Source organism: Ixodes scapularis, unplaced genomic scaffold (genome assembly GCF_016920785.2).
Source record: "Ixodes scapularis isolate PalLabHiFi unplaced genomic scaffold, ASM1692078v2 PGA_scaffold9__187_contigs__length_104089568, whole genome shotgun sequence".
Classification (NCBI taxonomy): domain Eukaryota; kingdom Metazoa; phylum Arthropoda; class Arachnida; order Ixodida; family Ixodidae; genus Ixodes; species Ixodes scapularis.
Window position 1 is genome coordinate 28,564,531 of NW_024609884.1, and position 15,519 is coordinate 28,580,049.

At 50.8% G+C, this 15,519-nt stretch overlaps 1 protein-coding gene across 1 annotated transcript in view; it reads right to left on the minus strand.

The window, feature by feature from the left end:
* LOC115320021 (zinc finger protein SNAI2) overlaps positions 1-15,519 on the minus strand; it is a 32,199-nt gene that overhangs the window by 3,000 nt on the left and 13,680 nt on the right. Inside the window, exon 2 of the mRNA XM_042287240.1 lies at positions 9,429-9,721. Within this exon, the coding sequence (XP_042143174.1) occupies positions 9,429-9,721 (293 nt within the window). The remainder of the gene's footprint in view (positions 1-9,428; positions 9,722-15,519) is intronic.

Genomic DNA, 15,519 nt, shown 5'->3' on the forward strand with positions numbered 1-15,519 from the left:
ACGTCGGAAGCTTGGAGTCATTCTATTCTTCTCCAACACCACCAGAGTTGACATTCTGACATCACTCGTACCAAAGACACTATACTGAGCTTCTGATAAATGGTGGTGGAAGGTCGACCACAGCGACGCTTTTAGTCGTGCGCGTCGCCAATACGAAGGCAGTGTTTTGGTTGTATGAGGTGTTCTGGGGACGCGTGGGATAACGTCACGGAGATCTTCGGGTGATGCAGGAGAGATCGATCGGATTGATATAGTTCAAGCGTTCCCACTGAGCAACGGATCTGTGGGAATTTAGATGCACCGTGAAGAGGCTTAAGTAGAGCACGCGAACGAATGCTTGGTTACAAACAAGTTTAACTAAACGAGAACCGCTTGTGCTCGTACATACCGAGCGACGATCAGAGCCACGATGGAAGAAGAGGGTTCTGAACAAGGCCAGAAAAGGGGTCGAAATTTCACTTCGGCTTCGCGCAACTACCGGCAGGGGCACTGCCGGTTTAGGGCTCCCACGTAGGCGCTGTCGCGCGTCATGCGGCCTTGAAATTGTGTGCGCAAATAAGGACGCTTCCTTGTTCTGTTGTAGGTTAAGAAAAGCGGGATAATCCCCTCCCATAAATCTCTCTGCTGGACGCGTTTTAGGCACCACCGAGAACGGACGACTTCGAACCCCGGAGGAGAACGTGATCCTGGCGTAAACACCGCCCCGATCCGTCGGCCCGCCGCCGCACGTATCGGCGTCTCGTTCAACGAGCGGCGAATATATGCCAGTCCTTAGTTCCAACATGGAGGTCGTCGTCGAGGGAGAAGTCATCGCCCCGGAGGACCTCAATGCCGACTGGACCCCAGTTCATACGGCCAGAAAGAAGGCTCGACAGCCGAAAATACCCTCACCGAAGCCATCCAACCCAAGCGAGCATCTGGCTTCCCGCAGCTCGCCAAGGCCTGGCTCCAAGCCGCGCTCGCCGCAGCTCCGAAGACTACCTGACGACGACTACAAGATCGTCATTCGTCCACGTAGTAGCCTCAACCTAAGCTCCATGAGCACAGGCAAGCTGCAAGACCTTATCTTCAACGCTGTCCAGACCAACTACGACGCCGCACGCGCCGACCAAATCCGAATCAACGCCACTCAAAACTCTATACTAATCAGCACCCCCTCCGAAGAGCGGGCGCGCACGTAATTCAACCTTCACACCCTACGCATCGGGGAAGAGAACTATCCCCTGGCCACATACGTGGCAGATCCTGCCAACACCTCAAGCGGCATCACCTTTGACGTTTCAGAATACGTTACACCGGAGAACATCAGCCGATACCTAATCGACTACAATCACGACCCTTCTATTCTCATTGCCCGCCGGATAGGAAAAACTAACTCCGTGCAAATAGTCTTCGACAGCCCGGAGGTGGCCCACTGGGTCAGCTACCACGGGGCCCCTTACCGCTGCGTACTCTTCAAACACAAGACGGAGGCCTGCAATATCTGCTGGAAGATCGGGCATAGGGCAGATGTGCGTCCCTGACCGAGAACCATTAAGTGCCCACGCTGCGGGATGGACAATCCGCCCACTGACCACGATTGTGAGGTGAAATGCGCCGTATGCCGAGGACCCCACCCCACGGATCCCCGAGGTGCAAGAAACGTTTTCAAAAACACCCTGCCATTCGCCGCCGTCAGGCACAACGCCCGATGAACGATTCCAGCAAGAGTTCAACCCCCCCCCCCCCCCGTGGCAGGTCCAGGGAACGCCAATCAGTACCCTCCAAGCCCGGATTGAGATCCCGGCCCCGTACTCACTCCAGACCCCGACCACGATCCCGATCCAGGTCCACACCGCGCCAGGCCCCTCAAGACGAGCCACCCCGACGACCAGCGGCCCCCAAACAGGTGAGCTGGGCTAGTGTGGCCTCCGGCCCCCCGAGTGGTGACGCCAGAGACAACGAGCTCGCTGCTCTACGGCGAGAGGTTCAAACTCTCACGCAATTAATCACTGTCGTTCAGAAGGAAAATACAGAATTACGAACCCTAATTAAACAGAAAGAGGTTACCCCTCCAGCACCCACTCCTATCCCTCTCCCACAACCCGTTGCGGTCGCCATATCCTCGCCTGATAGCGCCGCCCAGCCTACCAAGCGTAGAGCAATCGATACTAATGACGTCAAATCGTAGACGAATTACGCCGACTCTCAGAGTCAGTGACCGAAGTGTCTCGCGCTTTCAGTGCCAGACTACAAACCCTAGAGCAAAACGTTCACAGCCGTTTTACGGCAATCGAAGGCATTGTTTCAAAGCGCTCCTCTGAATTGGCCCAACTCGCCGGTCAAATGGACCAACTCACCAACCTCTCATCCCAGGCGGGGTCCTCCAATCCTCCACCACACCCACAATCCATACCCTACCTCCAACAGTGCATCCCTGAATATGGCTTTACCTCTCCCCCACACTCTAAGAAAAAAGGGAGGAGAAAGGTAGCAAAAGCGACTGTTCCTCCTTGTTGCGGACAAGTTGCCCAGAGAAGGGAGGAACGGCAGTTCAGATGAAAGGAGGAGAGCGAGTTCCTCCTTGTTCAGTTGGCGCAGGGGTAGAACATCGCGCTACTGACCAAGTGGTCAACGGTTCGATCCCCAGGAAAGTGGTTTTTTTTTTGTTTATTGTTTTTTTTGTAAAGTTTTTTTTAATTTTTATTTACCAAAACACACATAAACAAACCCAGACCGATGAAAGGAAAATTAAAGTCCTTATTATTCTCCGAGACGTTTTCCTCCTCCAGGCAGACCGGAGAAAGCTTTCGCCCTCCCGACCCATCTTCTTTCGGTTTCGTTTTTCGAGCACATCGCGCACGTTGTTTAATAAATTAATGTTGAGTTGATTGAGCTTCAGCGGCAGCGAAGGCCGCCTGTAATTCCGTCTTCTAGTCCAAACGTGCAGAACATTTCGGTTGCATTGACGTTTTTACCACTAATTTTATCAAACGAGCTAACGAAGCCGCTAGAAACAGCGAAGTTCCGGAGCAGTGCCAGCAGTGCTACATACACTGGGTAAGACGGCCGTCTCCAATTTGCGGGACACACGCGGAACTACGGCAGCGAAACCACGAGGAACTGTGTCGACGTTTTCGACGTTATGGAAATCGCGGGAACTGCGTCCAAGGAAGGCAGGTTTTCCTGCCGGCTGCCTGGGTGCCTTCCGTGCTGAGTTCGGTTCCTTTGTCCCGTGCCGAGTGCCAACCGGCGTTCAACGTGATTCTTCTGCGTGTCAGCAACATCGTCAACGTGGTTCTGTATTTCTTCGTGTCAGCGACATCGTGATGGCAGTGTTGTGGGTTGTGAACAAAAGACTGGAATTGTCGCCGATGTGACCGTGTGTTCGCGTATCAGTGGTGTAACAACAAGATGAGATGACGTAAACTGTCGGGCATTGATGCCGCTGGTCGGGCCGTTATCGGAGGGGCCGGGGTGTCGCAGGATGACATTTCGCTTTACATTAAAGAGTTTAAAACCACTTGAGGGATTAGGTGCAGTCGATCGACGTGTGGATAGTCATGTTGGAACGCTGGTCTGAACGGTAAGCTCCTATCGTACAGTGGCCAATGTGACTGTCGGTCCCCGAGAGCGATTGCGCTCTGGGGAAAAGACAACACTACGAAAGTATGACGGAAAGTACGTATATTTATAATGGAAGTTTAGCATAAAAAAAAAAATACAGGCAAAATCGAAAAAAAACAACGCTATCCTTTATTTTACTGTTTAAATATATTACGGTTCCTGTAGAAACTGCCCTCTAAGTGGCGCGCTGGGATGAGCGCTAGAAGTTTTCGAGCTCGCAACGGCGCAGCTCCGTACACCCCGTACACTTAACAGTTGTCGGAAGTCGCGGCTTTGACTGCATTCAAGTTGATCGAAAAGCGATTTCTGTGCCCGTGAAGCATCACTTCCAGCTGAGTGGATATCCGCTCTACAGAGATTAATTCAAGACGGCAATTGCAGCTTTGCGCGAACAGCACAAATAGAAAAACGAACACTACAATATAAATACTGGCTACGAAGGGCCATGCGGGAAAACAAACTCATGGCTTGGAACCACATTGGAGCGGCTCGATTTATTGGCTTTCAAATAATTATGGCATGATTGAGCGTCTTCTTTTTAATAAGAGATTCATCCCCTGAGCCATTAAAAATAGCCTCAGATGTATGACATTGCTGGAAAAAAATGAACATGTTCGGAATATTTTTTTTTTGCTTAGGGAGTCACCGAAAAATTCCGCACGTTCAAAACGACCACTATAAAAGACGGAAACGCAGGGCTCGCTAGTAGTGATCGGGGTAGTGTGCTGTTGTATTGATGTTTGTATGTGCGATGCCTGTGTATGCGTTCAATATATGTTGACCTGATGTTTGTAGTGTGCGCAACGTGTCTACATGTGTTATCGATTCCGAAGAAAAGGAAACGCAATTGTGGCGTAAGAAAATAAAAATATTTTTTTGTAAAACATGAATTGGGCGGTACCTAGCGCTACCTAGCCTAGCTACGTGCGATTACTCTGCTTGACCCTGCCATCTGGTGGCAAGCGATTTAACATCATTTTACGCTACGCGGCTACGCCATAATTTCGTGTTACCGTGCTGAGATAAGCCAAGAGGTTGCTTCGGATTTGCTTTTTTTTGAGAGCGGCTTTTGGTTTTGCGGGCGAATGATTTTCACTCCTCCGTGATGTGCGGTTGACGCTACGGTTGACGAAGGAATTGTGGCTCGAGGAATAGCAAAGGTAGGACATAAAGTGCGCGAACTGAGTGCCGGTTGTCTCCGTTGAACATCGCAGTGCTGACGATGAGAAGACTGAGTGACTGCATGCTTTCGGAACGTAAGTTTCTTTACCTGCAGAGGTAAAGAAACTTCGGAAATAAATACAGTTCGCGGAAAGCTCGTGTTACGTTTTTATTTCCTGCTCCTCTCGCTTCGTGCAATAGACTTAGTGTTCTCGTTAAGCCTTACCGAGCTCGATTTGCTCGATTCGTGGCCGCCATAATGAGATGCAGTCGACGGAGGAACTTTTCCTCCCCTGCTTAAGGGACGAAAGTTTCTCCCTTTCTGAAGGAACATATGTGTCAAGAGCGTTCCTCCCTTTAGGGAGGACTATACTGACCCTTTTTTCTAAGAGTGCACCCGCCACGCCTCAGTAGACACCAAACCACTATCTGGCAATGGAACTGCCGCAGCTTCCGACGGAAGCGTGGCAATCTCCAACACTACATACAATCCCTCGAAACACCCCCCGATATCATAGCAATGCAGAAACCCCGCGGCCCGGTCAAACTTGCCGTCTATACAACTTTCCAAAATCCTGACAATAAGGAACCCACTACCGCCATCCTCGCACGCAGACATCTAACCGCTTCATACAAAAGCCTTAGCGGAGTTGACGTCGAGCACGACTTCTTGGAGATCCTTCTCCAGCGGAAAGGCGACCCCGGTCTGATTTGGCTCTCTCTTTTCTCGTGCCCTAATGGAGGCGGGTCCTTACGGCCTGGTCATAGTGGGAGACTTCAATGCCTCCCACACGGCATGGGGTTACAGGACATGCACTCCCAAGGGTCGGGATATATGGACCCAAGCGCAACAACACCATATAACCCTGGTAACCGACCCCCTCCAGCAAACACGAATAGGTACCAGCGTAACGGTAGACAAGATACCGGACCTAACGTTCACACACAACACAGCCCTCTTAAACTGGCGAAATCTCCGAGAACCGCTAGGTAGTGACCACTACATACTAGAAACCACGGTAGGGGGGTGCCTTGGGAAATCCCGTCGCAACCGCCTCCGCATTACTAGATGGGACGACTTTAGGGCCAGTAGAGAGGCATCTGCAACCGAAACCATTACCAACCTAGAAGAGTGGACCTCCACTCTCCTGACAGACATTCAACTGAACACCACGGATATCCCAGACGAAGCCGATTTAGAAACAATAGAAGGCCCCCTCCTTCATCTCTGAGAGGCGAGGTCCAGCCTACATAAGCGATGGAAAACCCAGCGGCACAACCGCAAGTTACGCCGCAAACTAGCCTACTTAGATAGAGAAATTGAACAATATTTCCTGCAGTTACTAACCCAACGATGGGGCCAGATATGCGACAAGATGCAAGGGCAATTGGGGCTTAAGCGCACATGGCTTCTGCTTCGTCACCTCCTTGATCCAACCTCAAGCAAGCACGAGCAGCAGCATCGACTTAATACTTCCCTGCACCAGTGGCCAGGGACTGAGGACGAACTCCTACAGATACTCCAATCTCGATACATAGGCGCCCCCGGACTACTTCCTTGCCCCCGTATGCAGGGTCCAGTAACCCCCTCCTGGATTCGAACATTACGGTCCCCGAGGTTCGTGCGGCTCTGCTTCAGCTCCATACCAACTCGACGCCCGGCCCCGACCAAATCACTAACAAGGCAATTCGCAACCTGGACGACCCATTTACAGAAGCCCTCAGGAAATACATGAATGAATGCTGGAGAACAGGCAATCTTCCCCCGCCCGGAAAACCGCAAAAAATTATCTCTATCCTGAAGCCGGGTAAGACCCTCCCCTCGCCTTAGAAAACCTCCGGCCGATCTCGTTCACGTCTTGCGCCGGGAAGGTGATGGAGCACGTCACCCTGAATCGCCGCGTGGCGTTCGTGGAGGAAAACCATCTCCTCCCTCTGCAGATGGTGGGCATTCGAGCCGGCCTCTCAGTACAGGGTGTGATGCTACAACTTAAGCATCAAATCCTACAACCCACTACCTCTCGCGACACCCGAGCCATCCTAGGCCTCGACCTCACCAAGACTTTTGACAATGTCGCGCACGAGGCAATCCTTACTAAACTAGCCGCCATTAACCCAGGCCCCCACATGTACGGGTACATCAATGCTTTCCTAACTGACAGACAGGCAACCATCACACTAGGGTCCCTCACCTCCGATCCCATACAACTGGGAAGCTACGGTACCCCCCCCCCCCCCCCCCCCCCCCAAGGCTCCGTACTTTCCCCCTTCCTTTTCAACTTAGCCCTTTTACCCCTTCCGGCTAAACTTAACACCCTTCCGGGACTTCATTATCGTCTCTACGCAGACGACATTACGCTGTGGATGGGATGTGGCAGCGATGGACACATCGGGGCCACGCTACAGTCCGCCGTGGACATCGTAGCAGTACACGCGGGAGCGGCCAAATTATTTTGCTCTCCACAAAAGTCCGAACTCCACCTACTGCGCCCCAGCAGAGTGGCCACGACCCCTCCCGAAATCAGATTGCAAGTAAACAACCATCTCATCCCTGAAGTTCCTACCATACGAGTTCTGGGCCTCTTAATCCAAAACAACGGCAAGAATGCACAAGCATTACAAAAACTAAAAATAAGCGTAGATCAAACGCTCCGACTCATTCATCGAATCTCCTCACGACATCATGGCCTCAAGGAGCAGGAGATGCTTCGGCTGGTCCAAGCCTTTGTGATCAGCCGACTTGTCTTCTTCACTCCCTACCTTCCCCTACAACTAGCAGAGCTCAACAAAGTTAACGCCCTTATTAGAAAACCTACAAGGCGGCCCTCACCCTCTCGCCCTCTACCTCCACCGATAGACTCCTTAAATTAGGAGTCCATAACACGGCCGAGGAATTAGCTGAGGCCCATCTGACCGCACAATACGAAAGGCTATCCACTACTCAGGCGGGCCGACACATCCTCACGTCGCTGCCAGATCAACTTCCCATCCAACCCATCTCACAAATGCTCCCTACCCCTCGAAATCCGCCAATCACTCCAGGTTTCTCCTATCCCACGAAACATGCACCCTCAATATCATGAACAGAGGCGCCTTAAACGCGCCGAGACCCTCCATAAGCTCCTCGGCGGCCGAGAGGACGTGGCCTACGCCGACGCCGCTGAATACACCCGCCGAGAGGCGTTTGCCCTCTCGGCGGTTAACAATGCAGGCTCCCTTCTGACCTCCGCAACCACTTTCAGAAGAGGCGAAAGAGTTCGCCATTGCTCTGGCGATGACACACACCTCCGCCACCACAATCGTTAGCGATTCCAAAACAGCTATCCGTAATTTCATGAAGGGGCGAGTTTCCCTCTACGCCCTACGCCTTCTCACTAAACACCCTCCTCACCGTTCCGTCCACCTCATCTGGACCCCTGCGCACTCCTCCCTTCGTGGCAGCGAGGCCGCCCACACTTCCGCCCGACGACTCACCGACCGGGCTGGGACCCCGCACCTCCTGAGATGGAGCTTCGCACGGCCCGGGACTGATTGGTCACCTTTCACGAGACCACTAACCATTATCGACTAATGAGGCGCATGTACCCTCCCCCACACCCTCCCCTACATCGAGCTGAAGCCACTACGTGGTGACCAGCTCCAGACCAACTCATTCCCGATTTCAGTCCTGTACTCCCATATACACCCAGGCATCTTCACACCCTCTTGTGCGCTATGCCCCATGGGAGGGCAGACCTAACCCATATTGTTTGGAACTGCCCGAAGGACCCTTGGTCCGACGGGCCTGGCATTGCTACCCTGGGGCAGTGGGAGGCCACGCTGCTCAGCTCGGACCCGGTCCTTCAGGACAGGGTCACCCAACGGGCTGAGTGGGTCGCTGGGGTCCATGGACTCCCAGCCACCAGGCGGGGATAAGCTCCCTATTCTGCCCGCTCAACAATCACCCTAAGACAAATACAGTTTTTCCTCCTCCTCCTCTCTGCTTGCCATGATGGTTTCCTCCTCTCCAGCGTTCGCTCTGCTAAAGTGGGAAAAGTGGAGGGCTTAGTGGGATGAGCTTGTCCAGCTTTTCGTAACCTGCAACAGACTATAGCCATATTGCGCATCTCACGGCGTTTGCTGCAGGAATGCGAGCGAATCTTCGACACACTTGTTCCATGGCGAGGCGGTGCCCGTTCAGACACCTCTCTCTTCTTCCACCATGATCAGAGTTATGAGCACTCACTCTTCACTACTAAACTGGAACTACCACAGAAGATATACTTTAAAAAAAAAAACCTTCCACAAAAAAAAAAAAAAAAAAAAAAAGACTTCTGGCAGTTGCCATTTAGGACGTTGGAGCGTTTGGCTGGCTTGGCGCATGCATGCTTGCCTCGCTTGACGAGGCCGCAAGCTTATGCCGTCAGACTGCTTTCAACGCACGGCGTGCTGCTACTTTCGTTTTCTAAACAGTGGAACGGTCTATGAATCTTTCCAAGAAAGGGCTTCTGACCGTTGCACGATCGTACGTTTTGTGCGTGCTTCGCTCGCCTGTCATAGCGGAGAGCTCTCGCATGAGATTCTCGCGCGCTGTGACTTTCTGTGCAGTGGTCCCAGCACAGTCTCTATCGAGGGTATCGACTCGTAAATTCGTAATCGCAAGTAGTAGATAAGAGGCTCACCTGTAACGTCCGGACTTGTTGGAGCACAGCCGCGAGAATGCTGACCGAAGCCGCCGCAGCAGCGGCCGAAGTGGGCGGCTGAAGTTGGGCCACGTCATGGACGGTGAGGCTCAAAGGCTCTTCAATGACGGGGGTCGTGGTTCGAGTGAGGCTCGCTGGCGAGCGAGGACTCGCCGGCTTCCAGGCGAGCCAGCAACTCGCGCTGGCGTCGCCTCCGCTGGAGCTCCTTGAATTCGCTGTGTCATGCTCGGCAGGAACTTCGGCAGTGCTCACTCGACGCTCGGGGCTGTATTCTGCACGATAATAAATTGTGCACATGAGTGACAGCTTCGGGAATCGAAGTTCGCCAACTCGGAGTTAACCTGCTTCGATTTGCTTCACGGCGGTGCATGATTTTACCGGGGCCGTCAGAAATGTCCGTTCTTTATCAATCGCCTTCAACGCACTGTCATCGTTATTGACTAGACTGTGAGACGCGTCCTGAGCATGCGAACTAGCCCTTTTCTACAGAATATCAAACGCTGCGCATACCACCCAGTGACTCAGCGTTTTTGCATGAATGATAAGCGCTGGAAAGGTGTATATAAATATATATTTTGAAATCAACGATGAACGCAAAGCTTTCCTGCAAATTATTGGCTAAAGTTATTATATTTTATTGATGACCTTTTTTCGAATGCGCGACCTGACCAGAGGTCTTTGTGCCATATGCTATATTGAAATTTGAGCTTGCGTATAACAAAACCCAGAGTAGCTCTGTTACCAGCACATGGCTAACTCACGAACACCGATAAGCAGGAGGCTTGGGACAGTGTTCTGGCGCAAGGACACTCGAAACTCTGGGGCCCTCGACTCGATCAAGGGGTGACTGCGGACTTCCGAGAATGATGGGACGCGGTCTGGCGCAGGTGGCGATAAACGTGTCGTATCGGTTCGAGAGCTCTTCGGCTGACCTTGAGGCACAATTTCGGGACCCAACAACCCCAAAAGTGGTCTCTGGATCGGGCAGAGAAATTCTGATGACGAGATGCAGGAGGGCCTATACCCCCATGGCTCCAGCCGTGCGGGCGGCATCGAGAGTCAAGAAAGATGCTGTTCAGTCAGGGCTTCGGGCGCTATGTTCATCGCTGTCCAACGAGCGGCGCGTGGAGGGAAATTAAAAATTGGGGGTCAGAAACGAGAAATACAGGGCGGTTTCCTATAAGTGTTCTTTTTTTTTTTCCTTCTGCTTTATATTGCCAACTTTGCCCCCGGATCAGATACGCGTTGGACGTCACACTCTGGATGGGCTCTCATTCACGTTGAGAACAGGACATATCTTTGAAAGCCGAGCGGCACTCCCAGACAAGACGTGTATATGAGACGAAAGGAATGGCCGAATTTCTGCTTTTCTTAAATTCGCGCGGAATTACGCTTTCTGTTGTAACATTTGTTCGTTATATTTAACCGAGCGGAGTATTCTATAAATATGCGCATAAAAAGTCGCGAAGCTACTCGTGCTGCTAATGCAGCTGTTGTTCGTTTCCTCTTTGTTGGTGTTTAGCTTTACGTTGCGGTGTACAAGCTGGAATGCCGCCTGCTCGATTTAGCTGTGGCGTCGTCTGCTGGAGGGGCTTCGAGCAGACGACACGCGGTTGGCGCCTGGCCAGAGACCACCGCACTGAACGGGAAATACCGTTGCCGAGTAAAGTCAGCGTCTCTCGACTTAGCAGGAGGCGCTTGTTTTCTTTGTTCCATTTTGGCGTCGTTGAGTGTTTCTTCGCGCGTGCAAGTACCTGTTGGTCTGCTTTTGTGAAAGAACGTGGATGAGTAACAGGACGAGGCGGCAATGCTACATCGCGGCCGCCAGATTCAGCCAGAGATGTATGCTCGCCAATGGAAGACGTAGCCATGAAACGAATTTTCTACTATCGCTAAATACTACTTAGAATCACTCCCTAACGTTATTAACTGAATAAAATTGCCTTATTATTTTTTTCTAGGCAAGGGCTGCCGCAAACAAGGTTTTAGGCCATATGAGCATCGTTCATCCCCTCAGCTCGGAGCCAGAGCAAGCGGCCACGTGGCCTGATGCCTATCGTAAGCCGCCAACGTTAATCATAGCCACGCGCTAGGGTTGGCAAAGTAGAGAACGCGTGCTGAGCTCAAGGCATTGTTAGAGTTCGGCTATTCTCATCACCGCAGTGGTTGGACACGAGCCACTACCCGAGTGTCCGCCGAGGCATTGATTGTTACGAGCCGAAGTCGAGTGCTCACGCAGTTCTCGTGTCCAATCCACAAGCCGCGCTCGTCTGTCGCCAGACGGGTGGCTTCGATCCCATAATTACGTCATCAAGCTTTGCGAAGGAAAGACTGAAAGAAATGGTCCCCTTTTGTCCTCGCAATTTCATCCCGACAAAGAAGCTTCTGAATCAGTGGTGGTTCGTGCGAGTATGCTTGGGCCAGACTAGGACCAGTACGCCTCTGCAAAGTCATAAGCACTCCAACCCGATATCGTTTCATGACTCCTTTAACGCGGTTCGTCATTCCAGCTGTCAGCGTACTGACCAAAAAGAAGTGATCGGGCTGGTGTTGCTCTAAACTTGGAACGATTCACCAGCTGTAACTAAACATGCAGCTAACAAGCTATGTATCCCTTCCCAAAACTGTTTGTAACGTATGCCACATATTTAGCGGACAAGATGAAATGGTTTATTGAATTGAAATCGGTGCAATGTATAGCACGTTATAAAATTTGACATCACATTTTGTTTGGTGATGATTGAATGTATATATACCCCAAACGACGTCTTTGGCACGGGCACAGCATTGTCTGGACGTGTGTTGTATCACTCACCATGCAGTAACAAATATGTACAAAGTTTTTTTTTTACCTATTATTTTTTATGAGTCATGAAATATCCTTCAAGCGTGAACTACGGATGCAAACGATTATGCGTGTACTTCTCAAAGTGTCAAATTGCATTGCATCATTGCGAATCGACATTATTTCATTGATTAACATTGTACAAATGGATAAATCGTCCTTTTTTATTATTCGTAATACACGTATGCCTTTCGGAGTTGTTGCTGCTCGCTTTTTCGGGATACCTAGGGCTCGTCAAGCAGTGTAACGCAGCTTTTCCACTGGTCTCTTCCATTGCTGATGATAGGAATAAACTATATTCATGTTACTCATGTTATTGAAGGTGCTTTACATCTATGTGGCTTCTGATGTCTCGCGCCAAACTGAGCCCGTGTATGCGCTATCATAGGAATTGTTCAGGCGACGTTTTTCCTGCTGTGCTTGAACTATATGTTTGCTGCCCCTGGGACGTTCGCACGCGTTATGGGTCACGGAAAATAAAGAAACAACTACTCGAGAAAACACACACACACACACACACACACACACACACACACACACACACACACACAAAAAAAAAAAAAAAAAGAAACCTCGCTCCCAGGGCATGCGGTTGAGGCTCTACAAAAGTCGACATACTTTACTTACGGTAATGTAAGGGAAATCGGGTGGTTTCGCGTTGTTTTACTCCCTTATTATTATAGTATTTCTTTTTTCTCGCGAAGGAAGATGCCAATTGAAAGGGGGAGTAGTTTTTCCCCTTATCTGGCGCGATAACAGGCACCCCACTTCCCGCTACGGTTAAGGTGATATACAGGCGAAAGTTGGTCCGCGGGAGCGCCCGGCCCCGCCGTCGCCCCGCACTTACGCATATCACGCATGCGCAGACAGCCGTACAGCAGGCGGTCTGTTGAACTATGCCGTAATTCAAGCACTTCCTTTCCGTAACATCGCCGTGCTCGTCTTTCGGACGGGCTTCCGGTTGAGGGGCATTCAACATGTGGCCACTTCCGGTCGCGGTCTTGCGTCGCGTTTTACGTCCTGGTTTTGTTTCGTTAAGGTAGGGATATCTATGTTTGTTGCTCGGCGTCTTTTTTTCTTGTTTTTCTTTTTTTTTTTTTTTTCCCGTAAGTGAGCGCACGGATTTCCCGTCGGTTGCATCTTGCGCGCAAGTGTGCGTCGACGAAGTGCCTCACGAGGTGCACTGACACAGGATGTGACGTCACTAGAGCTTATGGGGAAAAAAAAAGAAAAAAAGAGGGAGCGAACGAAGACTGCGACGGAAACGGGGCACGGTTTTAAATGTCCCCTCGTTGCAACCTTTATTTATTATTGCAGCGATGCGTCGAGGTATTTTTGGCACGTTCACGACGATCAGAGGGGCATTAAAATGGATTTCGAGTTTGTCTTTTTGTGGCGTAAACTCAATCTATGTGCCCTAGAAGCATCCCAGAAAGCAATCATGCGCGACCTTTTTATTCATTAAAAACACCTAACATCGCGGAACGCCCCTCTTCTAATATATATCAAAAAAAAAAAAAAGGTGTGTCGGGATGTTTGGGGGCTGTTTTAGTAGGAAAAAAGATCACACATAATTGTATGTAATTTTTTTAACACGCTTAGGGCACTTAGATTGAGTTGGGATCATAAAAAAGACTAAATCAAAATCCACTTCAATGCCCCTTCAAGGAACCGAGTAACTCGTACACAGTCGGCGCTGTTAACGAAAAGTAACATCCCAGATTGTGAAAATAACCCATTGTCGTAATCTATACTATTAAACAATTTAACTTTAACGATGACCTAATTTTTGCACCATTTCATAATTAAAGAACAAAAAATCGTGCAAAACTTAAACCACGCGAACTCCTCACCCCGTGGTTGAGAATCCTCACCCCTTGGCACATCACTTCCTAACGCTAAATACGAGTATTCCCCAAACGTACACCCGCGAAAATATAGTTGTTTACAGTATATATAGGTGGTATTCACTGAGCCTGCAGGTTCGAGTTTGCCAGGGAGCTCCACCGTCGATCCGCCATCTTCGAGGTCGCGGTTTGACATGCTTGGGTACGCGGTCGTACGTTGGTAGTGTGTGCTAATTCGTTAAACAAAAGGGAGAAAAAGGTTTATCTCGGGGGCGGGCCGTTTTAGTTTCCTTGTTGCCGCCGAGTACCGTGTGTAAAGGCTGAACCGCATGTAAGCAATTTAGCGGGCGACGGGACGAGACGAGCGACAGCGACGAGACAAACGACGACGACCTGCTTCGCTGTCGCTCGGTCACTCGCGTGACGAGGCAGACCGCATGAAAACGACGGGAGCAAGCGACCAAGGCGATTAGCGATGTTTTCTAGAAATCCAAAAACCGAGCGACCAGACGACCGACCCTGAGAAATCTCCGTCGCTCGTCGCCGACAACCGTCGCTGTCGCCTTCGCTCGCTAAATCGCTTACATGCGGTTCACCCTTCACTGTCGCTCGTCGCGTAGCTCGGTTTCGGGATTTCTAGAAAACTTCGCGCTCACCGCGTTGGTCGCGTGCTCCCGTCGCTTTCATGCGGTTTGCCTCGTCGCGCGTGTGGCCGAGCGGCAGCAAAGCAACAGCGAAGCGGGTCGCCGTCGCTTGTCTCGCCGCTCGCCAAATCGCTTACATGCGGTTTTTAAGTCGCTTGGGCTAATGAAAAATTCGCCGCATTTTTCATAAGCTGCGCACTCTGTGAGCCGCACGGTATGTTTCTGCACAGGAACGAACACCGAAGGCACGACGTATGTACGACACAGAGGCGATGGAGCAACACGGTTACACGGCCGTAGTGCAGAAAATCCGCGAGAGAAAAAGCAATAAAGAAACTAGAAAAACAAAACAAAGAGTAATCACACCGTGCTACAAAAGCACCAAAGTAGAAAAATCAGTTCTTGCAAGAGCTACCGCCGTGGGCACGGCGGGCGACACGGAGCGCTTCATGGAGCCGAGGGAGCAACGCGGCCGCGGTGAACGAGTCCGATAGCGACAGAAACGAACTAAAACACACAAAAAAAAATACTCCTACGACTTTTCCAAAGCACCAAAGTATAAGAATAACCCCTAGTTTCGGTCAAAAAGACCCTTTAAAATTGTAAAATGCTGCTAAACCACGCTCAAAAGGTCCGGCCAGACGACACCCGCGGTAGAAAGAGACCTCGAAGATGGCGACCGTAGTAGGCGATGCCAGAGAACCTAGCAAGTGACGTCAAGTGAATGTCACCTA